General features: G+C 37.4%; 1 protein-coding gene and 1 long non-coding RNA gene across 2 annotated transcripts; one reads left to right on the top strand and one right to left on the bottom strand.

The window, feature by feature from the left end:
• The first annotated feature begins 3254 nt into the window (after nt 1–3254).
• LOC136219009 (uncharacterized) lies at nt 3255–5558 on the top strand. The gene is made up of 2 exons (XR_010684011.1): nt 3255–3855; nt 5493–5558. It is a non-coding gene; the product is annotated as an uncharacterized lncRNA (long non-coding RNA).
• Nucleotides 4388–6480, bottom strand: LOC136219008 (pectinesterase-like). Its single transcript, XM_066006201.1, has 2 exons — nt 5559–6480; nt 4388–5194 (listed from the first exon to the last, which is right to left on the bottom strand). Exons 1-2 carry the CDS (start codon nt 6478–6480, stop codon nt 4500–4502), a joined length of 1617 nt encoding a protein of 538 aa, XP_065862273.1. The 3' UTR covers nt 4388–4499.
• Between the last annotated feature and the right edge of the window lie 12721 nt (nt 6481–19201).

Below are 19201 nucleotides of genomic sequence, written 5' to 3'. Positions count from 1 at the left end.
AACGATGGAGCTGAGGTGTCACTTCCTCCTTTTTTACTGATAAAAAATATTATATAATATATTAATTTTAATTATATTATTATATTTATCTATAAAAAAGATTATTTTATCCGTACTATATCTAAAAGTTCTACAAAATTTAAATTAATCCCTAAAATCTCTCTAATTCTCTGCATATCTATATATAATATAAAACAGTAACCAATGTTTTAAAAACCGGACCGGACCGACCGGTCCAACCGGTTCAACTGTGAACCGGCCATGTCTCTGGTCCGGTTATAGGTATACTAGGTCACTTCTATTGAACCGTCGAGAACCGGAGTCAACCGGTGAACCGGTATCAAACCGGTGAACCGGTATGACTCCGGTTCTTTGAGATAAAAAATAAAAAATCAGATGTAATATACTCCATTTTTACGCCAATGATCGATGAGAAGGAAATGAAAGCACAAAACAGAGGTAGAAAAGGCCAGGGCAGTAAAATTAAAGAAGCAAAACCAGTGGAGAAATGGTAGTGGTCAAGGAGCGGTGGAGATAAGAAAGAGGGGAGGAGTGGTGCGGAAGTGGTTTACATTTTTCAGATTTTTAGTTTGAAAAAAAGGTGTGGATGGGAGAGGAAGTAGAAGAGTCACGAGACAAGAAATAAATGGATTTAGGTTTTCTAGATTCCATTATTTAATGGTTAGATAATAAAAATAATTAAAAATTACTAATATGATGATGGAGTATCACGCGAAATATATGGGTTAGGTTTTCTAGGTTTGTTTTTTATGATAAACTAAATAATTATATATAATAAAAAGATGGGGTTAGAAGAATAGAAACATGAATTATATGGAATTGTGACTTTGCTATGGGCCATGTTTGGTAAAGAGTGTTTTGAGATAAAAAGAGCGGTTTTGATCAATTTTAGAGGTTTGACCACTAAAACCGCTAATTGGAGTGTTTGGTGGAGAGAAGTTTGGAAGAGAGTTTTGGGATGAAAACGCTAATTTAGAAAAAGCTCTTAAAATGAGTTTTTTCAATTAGCGTTTTGCAATATTAAAATTAATGGACTTCCTTAACCCTAATAGATAGACTCATTCTTCTCATGCGCCAAAATTAATACCCTTATTCGTCTTTTTACACAAACCGCTATTATCAATCAGCTAATTTTTACCAAACAGGTCTACACAAACAGCTAGTCAAATCAGCTAATGTAATCAGCTAACAGCTAACAGCTAATTTCCAAACAGGGTCATGGTATAGGAATAGGATATAATAAAGGGTTAAGGTGCAAAAATACCCCTAACGTTTTGGGTCAGGAGCAATTTTACCCCTAACGTCTAAAATGGTGCAATTTTGCCCCTAACGTTTGTAGCTAAGAGCAATTTTACCCCTAACGTTGGTAATTTGGGTCAATTTTAGAAATAATTCATCAAACTGTATTCTCGGTCATGAATCTTATCATCTACACTTCAAATGTGCGTCATTTTATCAGTAACAAATCATAAACAAATATTGGGATGTGAAAAAAATAAAAAATAAAAATAAAAAATATACTGTCTTTTCTACGAATTAGACAAAAAAAATTCAAAAAATTCACCGAATTTATAATATTAATCTCAAATTCTATTATTAAATTACAAAAAACATGAATTTTTTTTATAGAATGAATTGATATGCAATTGGTGCAAAATAATGAACAAAAATATATGTGTTTTATAATAGTGTCTGAAATTGATCCAAATTACCAACGTTAGGGGTAAATTTGCTCTTGGCTACAAACGTTAAGGGCAAAATTGCACCATTTTAGACGTTAAGGGTAAAATTGCTCCTGACCCAAAACGTTAGGGGTATTTTTGTACCTTATCCCTATAATAAATAAAGTATATTTATATTTTTTTAATTTTTCTAATTAATTTTTAACGTCTTCAGTATCTATTGAGTTTTAATTATTTATAATTATATATTGAATTTATAGTTTTTTATTCATGGTTATTGGTACAAATAACATATATTTAATAATTTATATATATATTATTTATAATTTAATCCGGTTCAACCAGTTCGGGTCAATCGGTTGAACCCATTGATCCCTGAATCCTTTGTCCCACCGGTTCGATGTCCGGTCCGGTTTTTAAAACATTGACAGTAACAATGGAGCTGAGGTGTCACTTTTTCATTTTTTTACTGATAAAAAATATAATATAATATATTAATTTTAATTATATTATTATATTTATCTATAAAAAGATTATTTTATCCGTACTATATCTAAGAGTTCTACAAAATTTAAATTAATCCCTAAAATCTCTTTAATTCTTTGCATATCTATCTATCTATCTATCTATCTATATATATATATATATATATAATATAATATAAAACAGTAACGATGGAGCTGAGGTGTCACTTCCTCATTTTTTATTGATAAAAAATATAATATAATATATAATATATTAATTTTAATTATATTATTATATTTATCTATAAAAAGATTATTTTATCTGTACTATATCTAAGAGTTCTACAAAATTTAAATTAATCCCTAAAATCTCTCTAATTCTCTGCATATCTATATATTATATAAAACGGTAACGATGGAGCTGAGGTGTCACTTTCTCATTTTTTACTGATAAAAAATATTATATAATATATTAATTTTAATTATATTATTATATTTATCCACAAAAAGATTATTTTATCCGTACTATATCTAAGAGTTCTATAAAATTTAAATTAATCTCTAAAATCTCTCTAATTCTCTGCATATCTATCTATATATATAATATAAAACAGTAATGATTTAGTTGAGGTGTCACTTCCTCCTTTTTTACTGATAAAAAATATAATATAATATAATATATTAATTTTAATTATATTATTATATTTATCTATAAAAAGATTATTTTATCCGTGCTATATCTAAGAGTTCTACAAAATTTAAATTAATCTTTCTAATTCTCTGCATATCTATATATAATATAAAACAGTAACGATAGAGTTCAGGTATCACTTCCTCCTTTTTTACTGATAAAAAATATAATATAATATAATATATTAATTTTAATTATATTATAATATTTATCTATAAAAAGATTATTTAAAGTAAATGTAAAAATAAAATAATAATATTTAATTTATATAGCACCTTTATATCATTAATTGTAATTATTAGATTATATTTTTGTTAATATTTATAGGTTAAGATGAATTCGTGCATCGCACGGGCCAAATACTAATTTGCTTTGATTTTGGTAACGGCACAAACCACAAATTTACATTTGTAATAAAAAATACCTCAAATATCTATCTACAAAACCGTAAAACCACCCGACATTTATTTGGAACTAACCCTAATCTTTATCTTCAAATCGTCACGTTTGGTTTGGGGCATCGGGAAATCCGGAAAGAAAAGGACAGGTTCGCAAAAATAAGTTTCTAGTAACGACAGCGTTTTGCCTTAACATGATAAGCCTCATCCCTTCTTTTCCCATTTTCACTTGTTTTCTTCGTTCCTTCGTTGACAGCAGCCTGTGACAGTACATTCCGTCCAGCCGGCGTTTTGATTGCTTCAGCAAGTGGAAACGATGCCACCAAGTCCACTTACACTCTTCCATTTGAAGAGTCACCTCCAGCTACTATTCCGCTGCCCGGCAGCTATTCCTTGCTTGCTTACTTTCCCGGCCAACCATCGGCGCTGATCTGATCTCATCCCCTCTTTTCCCTCTCCTCTGCCTTACCCCTCCGTCGCTACTGCTGCTGCGCTGCCCTCGTCTTGGTCATGGATTTGCTTCCGCAATAGCAAGGTTGTCTCTGTTAGGTGCCGTATCCACTTCCTCCCTGCCTCAATGAAATAGAGCTCTACTGAAGGTATAGTTCTGATTCCCTATCTTTAGTATCATTTTTTTTTTGTATTAGTTCAGTATATGAATCGCTAGCTAAGAAAATCGAATAGCCACAAAAAGCATTGCATTGACTTGGAAAATACATTTCATGATTGATTTTATTTGTGTTTTTGACTAACTTCAAAGTTAGACTTTAGTTACTTGATTTTTTTTTTTTTTTTTTGGTAACTTTATGGTCAATAGTTTTGGAAGATTTAGCAGTGTAATTTTAGACTGTATGCAAATTGTAAATTTGTTGGTTTCCTTGAATGCTTAATGCATTTTGGTAAACTGTATTGGAAAATAATGGGATGAAGTTGGGAAAATCTCAATTTCTGCTCATCTCTATCCTGGTAATATGGTAATGATCCAAAATTTGTTGAGACAACTATTTTTTTCTCAGCTTAATAATACTGGCAAATTCGTCAAGATGAGTTTCAACAAAGCTTATCTTCCTGCGGATTCCCTTAATAGGTTTAATAGCAAATTTAAAACATTCTCTTGTTTACTACAAGAGCTCCTTGAAAGATGCATTTTATTTATAGAGCATTAAAAACAGCACTTACATACAGCATATATATCATATTTTAGAAGCAGATATTGGCAAGGTGATACAAGCTTTATGTGGCATCAAAGACCCTCATTATAAGGAACTCCAGTGGAACTAAGCCATAAATCGCCTTGAATCAACTCCGTCACAGTAAATTTCCCTGCTTCATATGGGTCCGTAATAACATGATAGCCAGGCCAATTCACTCTCTTACTAGTTCCTGCACCTGGCCCCCTATTTGCAAACTCACCATAATACAAAGTGGTCAGTGCAAAATCCTCATGATTCCATCTGTCCCAACCAGCAGGATCAATATGGTCATCAATGTAAGATTGCATAACTACAGTCCTTGAGTACTCTTTCCATGGCCTGCCAAGATATGAAGGGATCACAAACTGTACTGGTTCTAGGTCTGAACTAGGAATAATGTCACAAAACTGGATTGAAATCCCACTGTTTTGATATGGGTCTACTCTGCCTTGTGCAGTGATCATGTTTTGCTGGTTGTCCATTGGCCTTTTCGCTACAATTATGCAATTTTGGAGTACTACAGCTGCATCACCGAAGATGAAATCGACGGTTCCCTTTATCAAGCAATCTCTGTAGAATTGTCTGTCCCTATGTGTATAAAGGGTGTCTTCATATGCATCAATTTGACAACGGTGTATCACAGATTTGTCAGCACTCACCCGCAGTGCCACTGCTTGGTGTTTTTCTGGTCCTGCTGTGTTTCGCACCCATACGTCTCTTAGGATAAATCCATCCCCTTCAGCAGCTGCAATTTCAAACAAATATTTTCAAATTATATACTTGGAGTAAATCAAGGGATTTTCTTCCTAAAAATGCTCCACCACATATGGAGAACAGTCACTACTTTACTAAAACTGAAAGACACCAAATCGTGCTCTCAACATGAGAGCATTCATCTCATATTTTTCACTCTTACTCTACTCTCACTAAAGAACTGTAACTGGTTTGAGCATTGGAAACTCTCTCACCTTTTTCACGGTATAGATGACCAAATTTCGACAGTTATCATCGACTGACTTATGACAATTTTCACTTGTCTATAGGAACAAATTCAATTGAAATGACTAGTTAAAGGAGAACAAAGAGTAGAAAAGTAGAAAAGAGCATACTGAGTGTAGCACAGTCGAAGGTTGATGTTCCATCCACCACGTTGAGGCTACCGGTAATGATAGTTGAATGCATACCATCTCCAACAATCATTACATTCTTCTTCCTCTTTCCCACTATTACATGCTCGTGGTAAACCCCTCTTTTCACATATATGACATATCTGCTTTTACAGTTATCTGGGGCTGAATCCACAGCTTCTTGTATTGTTCTGTAGTTTCCGCATCCATCTCGTCCTACTACTGCATTCAGCTTAATATTTCTCGGCGGATTTTTCAGTAATCTCTGATCTCTACCCGAGATCCAAGACGGAAAACCACTACTCAATGGCTGGAGAACATCCTTATGATCCGGGGCTAAAAGACTAACAAGTAGAGCTAACGACGTTCTTGTTCTTGGGATCAAGTCTTGCACCAATTCTTTCATGGATGATTGCTGGATGGTATTATTAGCAAGCCCATCTAAGCATGTAAAATGGTTAGTGAGTATGCCACTAAGCCATGTATGAGCATTTTCAAGATCAGACTGAGTTCCCCAGTTAGTTAGGGCGGCTAACGTGGAATTGGCTCTGTCAATAGACAGATCCATTAGATGCATACAATCAGCTAAACCTGCATCTTTGTGATTATTGATCTGGATGCTGCGGCTTGTATCAGGGGCAGCTTCCATTGCCATTCTCATCTTGGGGAGAGATTTTATCACGAACGATTTCAGCAAACTGAGGCCATCGTGTTCTTTATTGTCTGCGACGGCTTCTGATATGTGGATTACACATGATAGAGGATCATGAGCTTTATCACATACATCTACTGGGATGACCGGGTTAGCATGGCTAAATCTGATCAGATCGGGGGCAAGAAAAACATAGGAAATTAAGATTGTAGATATAGAAAGAACAAAGAGATGATTAGTATTGGAAGACATGTTCAAGTGTTGCTACTCTGCAACTGTGATGTGTCCTATGGTTGTTCTCTATTTTATATTTAGGCAATTGGAAAATTCACCTTAACTCCTTGTCATAAAGATTAGCTATTATTTCAATGACATTAGACCTTTATTTTTCATATGAAAATGGATTATAACGTTTTTCCTAACATTGTATTATTGAATTTGAACTCATAATTAAATGATATCGGCAGTGATTCTCATAATATTGATTTAAAGCTTTACACAATTTAGTGTGCTTGATTCTAATGGTTGAAACATTGTGTCAGAAATTTGGGATAAGGCTTCGATTGATCAATTATAGTAAAGTCATTTTTTATTATCATCAACCAAGTTGAGCCAAAAGTTTTAATCATGCTTGTGCAATTATTTTACTTTTTTTATGAAAGGTGCTGAAAGATTGCATGTAACCGAACTCAACTTAGGATCTGGTGACCGTTATTTCTAGGGTTAATTACAAAAAACTACCATGTGGTTTGGCCGATTTGTGATGTGGTACCTGTGGTATTTTTTGTTACAAACAGGAACATGTGGTTGTCGCGGTTACCAAAATCAAGGAAACGGATGTTTGACTGTTAAATTGTAGGAGTATTTTCGGAAACACATTTTTTTGACTTTTTTGTTGACTTCATCTTCTTCTTCTCTTCTTCGTTCGTCTTTCTTCTTCTTCTTCCTCCATTTGCTCTTCTTCTTCTTCCATTTTACGTTCTTCTTCTTCCATTTTCTCCTCTTCCTTTCTTTTCTTCTTCTTTTTCTTCCTTATTTCTTCTCTTCATCTTCCTCTTGTTTTCTTTTTTTTTCTTTTTTTAATTCTGGAAATTCCAGACATGATTCACGTCTGTAATTTCCAGATTTCTGGAAATTCCAGATTCTGGAATTTCCAGATTTTTGGAAATTCCAGAATTAAAAGAAATTAGAAAAAAAAAAAAGAAAAAAATAGGAGGAAGAAGAGAAGAGAGGAGGAAGAAGAAAAGAGAGGAGGAAGAAGAAGAAGAAGAAGCAGAAGAAGAAGAAAAGAAAACGCGACGCAGAAGAAGAAGAAGAAGAGAAGCAACGATGAAGGAGAGAGGAGGTGAGAGAAAAAAAAATTAAAAATTTGAATTTCCTAAATTGCCCCTGTGCCACGTCAGATTTTTAATAGATTTTCTACCGTTTCCTTGATTTTGGTAAAGGCGACAACCACAGGTACCTGTTTGTAACAAAAAATACCACAGGTACCACATCGCAAATCGGCCAAACCACAAGATAGTTTTTTGTAATTAACCCTCATTTCTATTATTACATGTAATTTTATCTTTTCAAACCAAATAAATAAATAAATAATAAAAGAACTGCATGTACATTTAAAGTAATAAAGTGTTATTATTGAAAGAATAATTTAAATTACTTGTTGGTTGGGATTTGATGCAGCTCATCTCGTCGTCTAAAGTCTTCAATTAGTAAACAACCTGTAAAATTTCAGTTGTCAGCATATTTGGCTACAAAAGTTTAGATAGTGATTTCAAAATGTGCATAAAGTTTAATTTGTCTCAATAAAATCACTTAAATTTAATTTTATTTCAATAAAGTTATTTTGGACGTTTTCCAATCATTTTTCTGTCGGAGTTGATAACGTCTAAGCACATGTCTCGATGTCATGTCTCATCATAGAAAAAATTAATACAAACAAAGAAGGATTGTCAATTAAAATTTTAACTATAAATTAATCCACGTATCATATCGATCAGTTAAATGTAGTTAATAGTTATATTTTTTAATATATTAAATGACGTTAACATGATGTTGAGATGCCACGTCAGCAATTCCAATGAAAAGATGAATGAAAAATGTTTAAAGTGATTTTATTGAGACGAATTGAATTTTTTGTAACCTTTTGAGGATATTGTCTAAACTTTAATGACAGCTAATACTAACTACCCTATAAAATTCTCCTCTTTTTTCTTTACCAAAACCACAGTATGAGTATTGTAGTTTCTTTTTTGAAGTAGAATCAATATGATTATTATTTTATTATTTTTCTTCATAAAGAAAAAGTTTAGGTAAGAGTATTTATCCACTTCTAAGGTCAAATTAAACTATAAATTTTGATGAAAATTTAAAATGAAATTTATAAATTATCAATTAATAAAAGTTAAATTTTGAGGGAATAAAAGAATCCAGCCTCAAACATCACAAATAGAGATTCAACTCAAATTAACCTTCATTGGCTTTTATCATTCTTTATAGCTTTATATTCTGATGCTGGAAAAAAAAACATTAATTATAAATATGAGTAAGTTGAATCAATTAATAAGTTTTCCTGACTAAAATATATTGATTTAAACTAATAACAAATAAATAAAAGATATATTCATATTAATGGCATCGATGAAAGATAAATATTTTGAACATGTGGATCAATGGGAGAGGCACACCAAATCATTAGAACTGTTATCTTGAGTTATACTACTTACAATTGGTATATGTCAAATCTTGATGGTCCTACCGGAGGATATACTCCCATCTATATCCTTACATGTGTGTGGCGTCAACTAGGGTATAGAAACCAACTTCTCTCCAAACTTCCCTTCAGTATCTTATAAATGGAACATGGAACAAGATTACTGCGTAACTAAGGTATCTAAATACTAAATCCTAGAATTCTCTTATTCATCATCGTGTTCCTCTTAAACTCTACTAACTTAGACATGAGAGTGAGGTCACTGGCCTCCTTTTTGTCTTATTGCGGAAAAGTTGCAATCTCAGCCATACCACAAGAATTTTCACAAAAATTTGTGAGGTGAGAATGGACTAAACCTCACATCCATGACTTGTCTAAACAATTGTTTGGGCTATGTAGATTCAGAAGGGAGAAAGTTCATGCACTACAAGAAGATAACTGTTTATGATGGAAATTTCCGTCGGTAAAGCACATTAACAGAATTATGACGGAATAAAAACCGTCAGATAAACACATGTCAATACACACATTTCGACGAAATATTCACGGAATAATGTGTTGACAGAACATGACGGAAATATCCCGTCAACAAATTCTGATGTTTTATTTGACGTTTGAACCATCAAAATGTTCAGACGTTTTCACTAACATTAAAAATGTCAAAATTGTTGCTGTTATTTTACACGTAAATGTTTTCGTCAGGATAGTTTTGTTTGACAGAACGTTCAGTCAGTAAATTTAAAACCAAATTTCTTAAAATATATAATAATATATTAGCATTTGCTTTTATAATTATAAATTCATAAATTAAAAAAAATAAATTATTTGTTAAATATGGATTGGAGGGAGCTAATTATATCTACAAAGATGTTCTACTTCTAAATTCCAAAACAAAAGCATAGTTAACAGTCAGTAGTTAATTGTAAATAATAATAATAAAACCTACAAATAAGTAAATATGAACATGTCAAGTTTTTCCAAGTAAATGCTAATAGATGAAGTATGAAATAGATGTGGATGTTTTTCTGATAATCCTTACTCTTGGATGACGCCTTCTGCAATTTCATCAGCTCTCGCAGCAATTTCTAATCCATTCAGCTTTATGAATGCAACTGCCAGCTGAAAGTAGACTCTAATGTGATAAGACTCTATGATTAGAATTTAGATGGCATAATAAAAACCAAAATTTTTGCCGGACTCTATGATTAGATGTACAAGCCTAGTTAATTTCGTGGAAAAGATAACAAAAGCAAAGTTGATCTTATTGATAGTTGATATGGTAATACATCAAATGAGCTAATTATGAACAACAATTTATCACTGAAAGTTAATGTATTATTATTTCATCAGTTCTTGATCATGCTATAGCTAATTATGTTAATGTATTATTACGCTAACTGTTCTTAATTGAGCCAACTTCAATAAATTTTGATCACTTACAAAAAAAACTAAACTGCATCACTATAGTGCATGGTAAACCATTCAGATAAGAAGCTTACAACAGTTACAAAAGTGAAAATAGAACTTCACATGAAATTTGATCATACAATTAATCCATACCAATTTCAACATCTTTCCTCATGATTACCACTGTTGACCCAAAAAATAAAATAATTATTTTTATGTATATAAAATGCTTGGGTTATGTTTTTAGGATATAGTTTATATTTTCTAGAAAATAATACACGTGTAAGCTAACCTTCAACCCATGAGAGAGTCCGGCACCACGCGGGGCGTGTCCTCAATACGCAGCGCGTAAACAAGGCGTCCGGAGAAATCAACGTCACAGACTCAAATACGCAGCGCGTCCTTCACTTTACGCGGGGCGTACTTTCTTACGCGGGACGTACTTGCCAATACGTCATGCGTAAGACGCATCCGCAGAGTATTCCAAGATCAGAAGCACGGATACGCAGGGCGTATCCGCCAATACGCAGGGCGTACTCCTTTACGCGGGACGTGACACCAGAGACGCCACGCGTAAAAATCATCAATGAAACGCACAAGGCCCAGGAGCCACAACACGCAAGGCGTAGTAGGACATACGCGGGGCGTATCGTCTCTTCCGGAAACAGTCAACGGCAGTTGAGGAAGTTAAGTTAGTTGGAGTGTTAGTTGGAGTTAGTTGAGTTAGTTGATGATGAAAAGACCAAAATACCCTAATACCACTAACTAATTACCAAAACGCCACTTAAAAATACTATAAATAGACCCCCTCCCCTACACTAAAATACACACTCAATCACAACACAAAACCCCTCTCTAAAGGTCCCTTTCAATGTTCTCTTTTTAGTTCTTAGCTCTTAGCTCCTAGTTCTTCAAGTTCTTCTAAGTTCTTCTTTCGTTCTTCGTTTTTCTTGGTTTTAATCCCTCATTTAGCTTCCTTTAGCTTCAATTCAAGTTCCAATAGCCTCTTTCAAAGTTTTTTTTCTAATTCAATTTAGCATTCCAAGCCTTTAATTTGCTCAATTCCTAGCTAAAACTCTGTTTTCAAAGTAATTTTCCAGATTCGTCCATCCTTTTTCAAAGCTCAATTTTGTCCATTTAAATTTATTTTTTGCCTTCGATCCCTTCGAAAAGTTGTTCCTAACGTCCTGAATTTCGATTTAGCCTTTTGATTCATTCAATTCCGTGTCCAGAAACTCCGTTTACAAGCTGATCTTTATACCCCAAATTCTTTTAGCTATTCTGCCCAGATTTTTCCAGATTCAACTAGTCATTTTCAATCTTCAATTTCGTCTGTTTACCATTCGTTTTGGCCTTCGATCCCTCATACAAAGTTATTCCTGACGTCCCGAAGTTCAATTTACACTATTTATTTGCCCAATTCCGTGTCCTTAAGCACTCCAACCAAGCTCCCCAAGTCAAGATTAAATCTACCCCATTTGCCTACCAACGTTTAGGCATTGCACAAGGCACATACCGTACGGGCCCGACCGGTTGCAGTTCTCCAAGGACCTCACGCCGACACCAAAATTCAACATCAATCCGAGATAGCTATTGTGGCTCCGAGTTTGTTATTGAATTCCAATTTGTTTTATTGCATTTCAATTCTTCGTATTGATTTGTTCGTTCTAATTCAATTGATTGCCTATATGTTTAATATAGAGATTTCTCAATTGTAATTCATTTCCAATTTTATGTATTCAAACCTTTATTCATCAATAAAATACCAATTTTCACCAAATCTTGTGTCAATTTCGCACTTTAAATTCCTTTATTTTCTCGTCTTCAATTTACCCGCATTAGCTTAAATAAAACAATTTATCTAGCAAAGTTTTCATAACGGCGCTAGAGACCCAAGAGGGACTTTTTCAATCCTTGCGTCCCTCGCCAATCGCTTCGTTTAAGATTTCAAGTTTTGGCGCGCAATTCCATAAACTTAACCGTCTTTAATAATTGAGAAGTAATCTTCTCTGGCACGCCCGCACCCTAACCACACGTGATAAGGTTGAAATTAGCATATTCGCAAAATATCGCTAACAATTTTTGGCACGCCCAGTGGGACCTTTGTTTTTTTTTAGGCTACCAAAAATTGCATATAGAACCTAAAACTTTCTTTTTTACACAATTTATTATTTTTTGGACCTCATATTGCACTTTTCTCGCCCCACTTTACCATTCCAAAATTTATTAGCTAACGCTAACAATTTTTGGCACGCCCAGTGGGACATTTATTTAAGCTTTGCCAAAAATTTCAATACCCTTTTCATATAAACACGACTCATTTTTTTTTCTCGCCCCACTTTTCCTTACCAAAATTTATTAGCTAACGCTAACAATTTTTGGCACGCCCAGTGGGACGTTTGTTTTTTTTAGGCTACCAAAAATTGTGTTTAGGACTTAAAATCTTTTTACACCATTTATTTATTTTTGAAACCTCGTATCGCATTTTTTCGCCCCACTTCCACTTTACCAAAATTTATTAGCTAACGCTAACAATTTTTGGCACGCCCAGTGGGACATTTTATTTTTTGTTTTGGCTTAGCCAAAAATTTGTAAGACTTGTTTTTTCATACCACGTATATATTCTTCACGCTCATTTTTTAACCCACTTATTTTTCATGCCTTGCTTTTGTTCCGTTAATAAACATTTATTTATTTCCTTGTTCTTTCTTTTTCAGCACTAGATTACTAACATAATTTCATAATTTTCACCCATAAGTACTCACGAAGAATGCCTTCTAGGAAGAACACGGGGAAAGATCCCATCCCATCGGACTCCGAAGAGAGTCAAAATCAGAACCGGGATCAGAGCAACGAACCCGGCATGCCAAAAGGTTATGCGGCTGAGACCATGAACAATAGAGGAGGTGCAAACCAACAACCTCAAGGCCCACCCATATTTGACATGGCACCATTTTTAGCAAAACTAGAGAAGCAGATCGACCAATTTCTACATGGATTTTCACAGTCCATGAGAGAAAGTTATGAGGATGTGTGCAAGGCAATGCAAGCCAACAACGAGGCGGTGAAAAATTCCAACAAGAGATCGGCTCTCGAGGAAAGGATCGTTGATTTAACCGGAGAAATCAGCAAAATCCCGGAAAAGTGCGCCGAGCTGTTCACACAAAGGTCGACATCTCAAGGACCGGTAGACGGTGGGAAGAAAGCACCGACATCAAGAACTGGGGAAAGGTATACCCCGCCACCAGCTCGAGAAGAGAATCTCAGGTTCAATGAGCGCGGTGACAGGATCAGCCCAGAACCTATTCAAATCCTGCCACCTCAACAACAGTTTAGATCTCATACAGGACCTAGTAACCATGCCGAACATTACGAGGAAAGCTATGCTCGTAATGTGGGGGGCAATGTGAGACAAGCCAACTTTCACCCACAACGGACGACGCATACACGCATGGAGCCCACCAACAACTTGGGAGAGGCCCAACGCATAAGAAACATCATCCAAGAGATCTATGGGCCAGCCGTGAGGGAAGTATACCGACCCGAGTTCCAGAAAACAATATCCACGGCACTATGATCAGCTATACCCTTTACCCCACAATTTTAGAGTACCCGATTTCGCTTTATTTTCAGGAGAAGAAGGGCAATCCACTGTGGAGCACGTGGCACGCTTCACCTTTCAGTGCAGCGGTTTGAGCATGGACACGAACTTTGACATGTTACGCTTGCGGCTATTCCCAGGTTCACTAACGGGACCAGCTTTCTCTTGGTACACCACCTTACCATCCGGATCCATTCATGGATGGGAACAAATGGAAAGACTGTTCCACAACCAGTTCTATCGAACGGAGCCCGAGATCTGTGTTGCGGAGCTGTCCCGAATGACGCAACGATATGGAGAACCGGTTGAAAATTTTATCAACCGATTCAAAAAGATGCGACATCGTTGTCGAATCAACATCCCCGAGGTCGAGTTCGTGAAGATTGCCCAACGTGGGTTAGAATTCGAAAACCGGAAGAAATTTCAGGGGATAGATTTCCGCGACTACTACGAGTTGGTGGCCAAGGTTTCAGAGTACGAGGAGTTGATGAGGGAAGATCATCGACGTAAGAAGAACTCTGTAGGAAGCTACCAAGGGGATGTACAAACGCATGAGGTAGCCATTGCCGACTTAACGAACACCGGATCTCGAATATGTCCCGTGTTGGTAAAGAATCCCAAAGCACCCGAGGTAGTTAAAAGGATCCCAACCACTCAATATACGTTTGACGTCTCGAAGACGGAAGAGATCTTCGACTACCTGCTAAAGGAGCAGTTCATCACATTGCCTTCTAGACATGTGATCCCATCCAAAGAAGAAATACACGGACGAAACTACTGTAAGTATCACGACAACTGGAGCCACAACACTCAAGCATGTTTTGGTTTTGGAAACGCCGTGCAGGATAAGATTAACCGCGGGATACTCCAATTCCTGGAGAAGAAGGAAAGCATGCTGATCGACGAGGACCCATTCCCAGTAGCCAATATGACCAATGCCACTTCACTAGTGTGGGGGGCAAAGGAAAGCAACAGGGTGACGTAAGAACCCGGCAGGTATGGGTACCAAAAGCGACGCCACCAAAGTTGGAGGAAAGCTCAAGGCAATCACAGAATACAAAGATAAGAGACGTGCAACAACAACGGCCACGTTTCGTGACACCCTCGAGCACGTCGCCCCTAAATCAATGGCAATTGAATAGCCATAAGAAATTCCCAAGACCTCTCTCTAAGAATGCGAAGAGAAGATTAAGGAAAAGAGAGGCAGAAAAGAGAAATAGTCAAAAGGAGTCATCCAGCGTCAACTCCAACGATGCGGAAAGAGGAAGAAAAAACCAAGAGAAGAACCTCCAAATCCGGGTTGGAGATTTCATCATACGGGTAGATTGTGCAGCTACCTCTTTAATCTTACCTTCGGATTTTAGAAGCGAAGACACCAAGAAGGAATGCCCCAAATCCGAGCACAAGGAGCAAAAAGACACAGCCCCGAAGACACCGGGTGAAGAGGGCATGAAGAGGGTTTACTTTGACAAGCCCACTCCAAGGATGACTCGCCATATCAAACCTCTATACGTCAAGGCTTATGTAGATGGCAAACCAATCTCCAGAGTGCTCATCGACAATGGATTAGTCGTTAACATCATGCCTATGAAGATGGTCCTAGCCTTAGGGAAATCAGAGGAAGATATAATCTCATCAGAGGTGTCAGTTTCAGCCTTCACGGGAGAAATTGCAAAGACATACGGCGTCCTACCATTGGAACTCACCGTTGGCTCTCACACCGCCATGGCCGCTTTCTTCGTGGTAAATTCAACCGCGAGTTATCAGGCACTGTTAGGGAGAGATTGGATTCATTCCAACTCATGCATCCCCTCGTCATTACACCAATTCCTTCTATTTTGGAAAGGAGACGAGGTGGAAGTTGTTCGGGCAAACGAGAAGCCATTCGAAGCTTACTCCGATGTGGTCGAAGCCAGACTCTACGAGGAATCTGTTGGCCCAATCCGAGTTGGGTCCAATCACAAAGAGCAATCATGCGGCAAAGAGATCAAGAATATCCTAAGGCCAACGGCAATCGTGCCCCGTTGAAGGCCATTCCGTGATGAGCCGATAATTGAAGAAGTTCCATGATTAAGACAACATCTGGAAAAGAAGCGGTAGCTTCAGCCGCTATATCAAAACTGAATGCGCAACAACTAGCAGAGAAACTGTATCGAGAAAACGACATGAGGGTCTCAGAAATCGAAACACCCAAAGGAATAACAGAACTAGATCCTCAAGGAGAAGAAATCCAATTACAAGATCTGAAAAGGGCGAACCCGAAGTTAGAAGATGAAGGTTCCATGGCAGTCGACCCTCTAGACGAAGTAAACCTAGGGACAGAAGAGGAACCTCGGGTTACATTCGTCAGTAACTTACTACGCCCGACGTTGAAAGAAGCCATTATCACTTTGCTTCAGGAGTTCAAAGACTGTTTCGCTTGGAATTATGATGAAATGCCCGGGTTGAGCAAGGACGTAGTGGAACATAGATTGCCAATCAAACCGGAGTTCAAACCATTCAAGCAACCAACAAGGAGAATGAGCAAAGAGGTTAAAAGCAAGGTGAAAGAGGAGATAGAAAAGCTTTTCAAAGCTAAGTTCATCAGACCAGCAAAGTACGTCGTATGGCTATCTAACATCGTGCCTGTAGTGAAAAAGAACGGCAAACTACGCGTATGCGTAGATTTTCGCGATCTAAATTTAGCCACGCCAAAAGACATCTATGTGATGCTTATAGCCGACATGTTAGTAGATGATGTGTCTAAAAATGAATTAATATCTCTGTGTGATTGCTATGCGGGATATAACCAAATCCCCATTGCCGAAGAAGACATTGCAAAAACGGCATTTCGATGCCCAGGGTCAATCGGCACATTCGAATGGGTCGTCATGCCGTTCGGTTTAAAGAATGCCGGCGCCACATACCAAAGAGCAATGAATGCCATTTTTCATGATTTACTCGGCACCTCTATGGAGGTATACGTGGACGACATCGTTATCAAGTCCAAGCGAGAAATGGAACATGTCGGCCATTTGAGGAAGAGCTTCGAGCGGATGCGTAAGTACAACCTAAAGCTCAACCCTCTGAAGTGCGCCTTCGGGGTCAAAGCAGGGAACTTTCTCGGATTCTTAGTCCACCAAAGAGGAATCGAGATTGACGATAATAAGGCAAAAGCAATCAAAGAAGCACAACCTCCGAAGAACAAGAAGGAGTTGCAGCGGTTCTTGGGCCAAGTAAACTATTTGAGACGATTCATATCAAACTTGGCTGGAAAATCCAGAGCCTTCTCAGATCTGTTAAGACTCAAAGACGAAGAAAGCTTCAAGTGGAACGACAAGCATCAAGCGGCGTTCGAAGAGATCAAAACTTACTTGAGCAACCCACCTGTGTTGATGCCACCAAGGGAGGATACTCCACTCAAGCTCTATATATCAGCAACCGACGAGTCAATTGGATGCTTGCTTGCCCAAGACAATGCAAACCGTCATGAACAAGCCATCTACTATCTAAGTCGAACATTGCTATCGGCAGAAACGAGGTACAACCCAGTTGAGAAGACGTGCTTAGCCCTCTATTTTGCTTGCACGAAGTTGAGGCATTACTTGCTCAAAGCGAGAGTTTATGTGATTGCTAGCACCGACTTGATCAAATACATGCTAAACCAGCCTATCCTCTCAGGAAGAATAGGAAAATGGTCACTAGCATTGGCCGAGTTCACTTTGGTGTATCTCCCGCAATCCTCGATAAAAGGGAAAGCAATTGCAGATTTTGTGGCCGACCACCCAACCAACTTTCAATATCCCGAAGAAGCAGAACTGCCAATTTATCTGACGCACAAAGAACCGTGGCAGTTAAAGTTCGATGGTTCAAGCACAGACAGTTCCAACAGAGCAGGAGTGATCATCACAGCCCCATCCGGGACTAAAACAATATTAGCGGTAAACTTGGATTTTGAATGCACGAACAACCAGGCTGAGTATGAAGCTCTAATCATCGGCTTAGAAATCTTGATAGACCTAGGAGCGAAAGAGGTCAAGATTTTCGGTGATTCACAATTGGTTATCCGGCACCTAACAGGAGAATATAAATGCTCAAGTTTATCTTTGCTACCGTATTTCGCGTTTGCAATTCAACTTCTGGAAATGTTTGATGAGGTCAGTTTGGAGCATATTCCAAGAAATGACAACTGGGAAGCTGATGAGTTAGCCCAAATCGCTTCTGGAATGAAGATCTCCAAAGAAACAGCATACAAAGTCGTCATCATCAAAAGACAAGGTCATCCATCCGTGGCAGACAGAGGTGTCCAATTTGAATCGTTCGATACCGACATCAACTTAGCTCAAGATTGGAGGAAAACATTCATCGATTACCTCAATGATCCTTCCAAAAAAGTAAAATATTCACTAAGCATTCAATCTCGAAATTACATGTTGATGGCAGGTGATTTGTACCGTAAGAGCTACGATGGAATGCTACTCAAATGTCTCGGCTTCCCAAAAGCAATGGAAGTCATGAAGCAAGTCCATGAAGGCATATGCGGAGCTCACCAGTCCGGAAGGAGAATGCGATGGCTTATCAATCGCCATGGATACTTCTGGCCAACGATCCTACGCGATTGCATCACATATGCGAAGGGTTGCAAGAAGTGTCAACTGTATGGCCAAATCCAACGAGTCCTTTCAGAATAATTACACTCAGTGGTGAAGCCGTGGCCCTTTAGAGGATGGGCTATTGATCTAATAGGAAAAATATTCCCAGCTTCATCAAAAGGTCATTGTTTCATCATAGTTGCCACAGATTACTTTTCCAAGTGGGTAGAAGCAGCACCAATGAAGCAAGTCGGCCAAACGCAAGTGATCCAATTCATCAAAGAGAACTTGATTCATAGATTCGGAATCCCAGAATCCATCACCACGGATCAAGGGACCATGTTCACAAGCGAAGATATGAGCGAGTTCGTAGAAGAGTACGGAATTAAATTAATACATTCCACTCCGTTTTACGCACAAGCAAATGGTCAAGCCGAAGCATCCAACAAAATTCTAATTCAAATCTTGGAAAAGATGCTAGAAGACAATCCTAGAGAATGGCACAAAGTTCTCTCAGAAACACTGTGGGCTATGCGAACATCTAAGACACGGGCGACCGGAGTAAGTCCGTTTTTCCTAACCTTTGGCCATGATGCGGTAATACCATTGGAAGTCATCGTTCCTTCACTCCGAGTGATGCGTCAACATGATTTAGAGCCGGATAATTATGTGCAAGCCATG

The sequence above is a fragment of the Euphorbia lathyris genome, chromosome 2 (genome assembly GCF_963576675.1).
Source record: "Euphorbia lathyris chromosome 2, ddEupLath1.1, whole genome shotgun sequence".
NCBI lineage: Eukaryota > Viridiplantae > Streptophyta > Magnoliopsida > Malpighiales > Euphorbiaceae > Euphorbia > Euphorbia lathyris.
Note: the sequence above shows the minus strand (reverse complement) of the source record. Positions and strands in the feature narration are given on the sequence as shown.

What these genes read in the sequence shown, in the direction of transcription:
- LOC136219008 (XM_066006201.1), bottom strand. Translation starts at nt 6,480, where the DNA reads ATGTCTTCCAATACTAATCATCTCTTTGTTCTTTCTATATCTACAATC. An exon ending in CTTCGACTGTGCTACACTCA is followed by an intron (nt 5,195 to 5,558) that starts GTATGCTCTTTT and finishes TTGAAATTGCAG; the next exon opens with CTGCTGAAGGGGATGGATTT.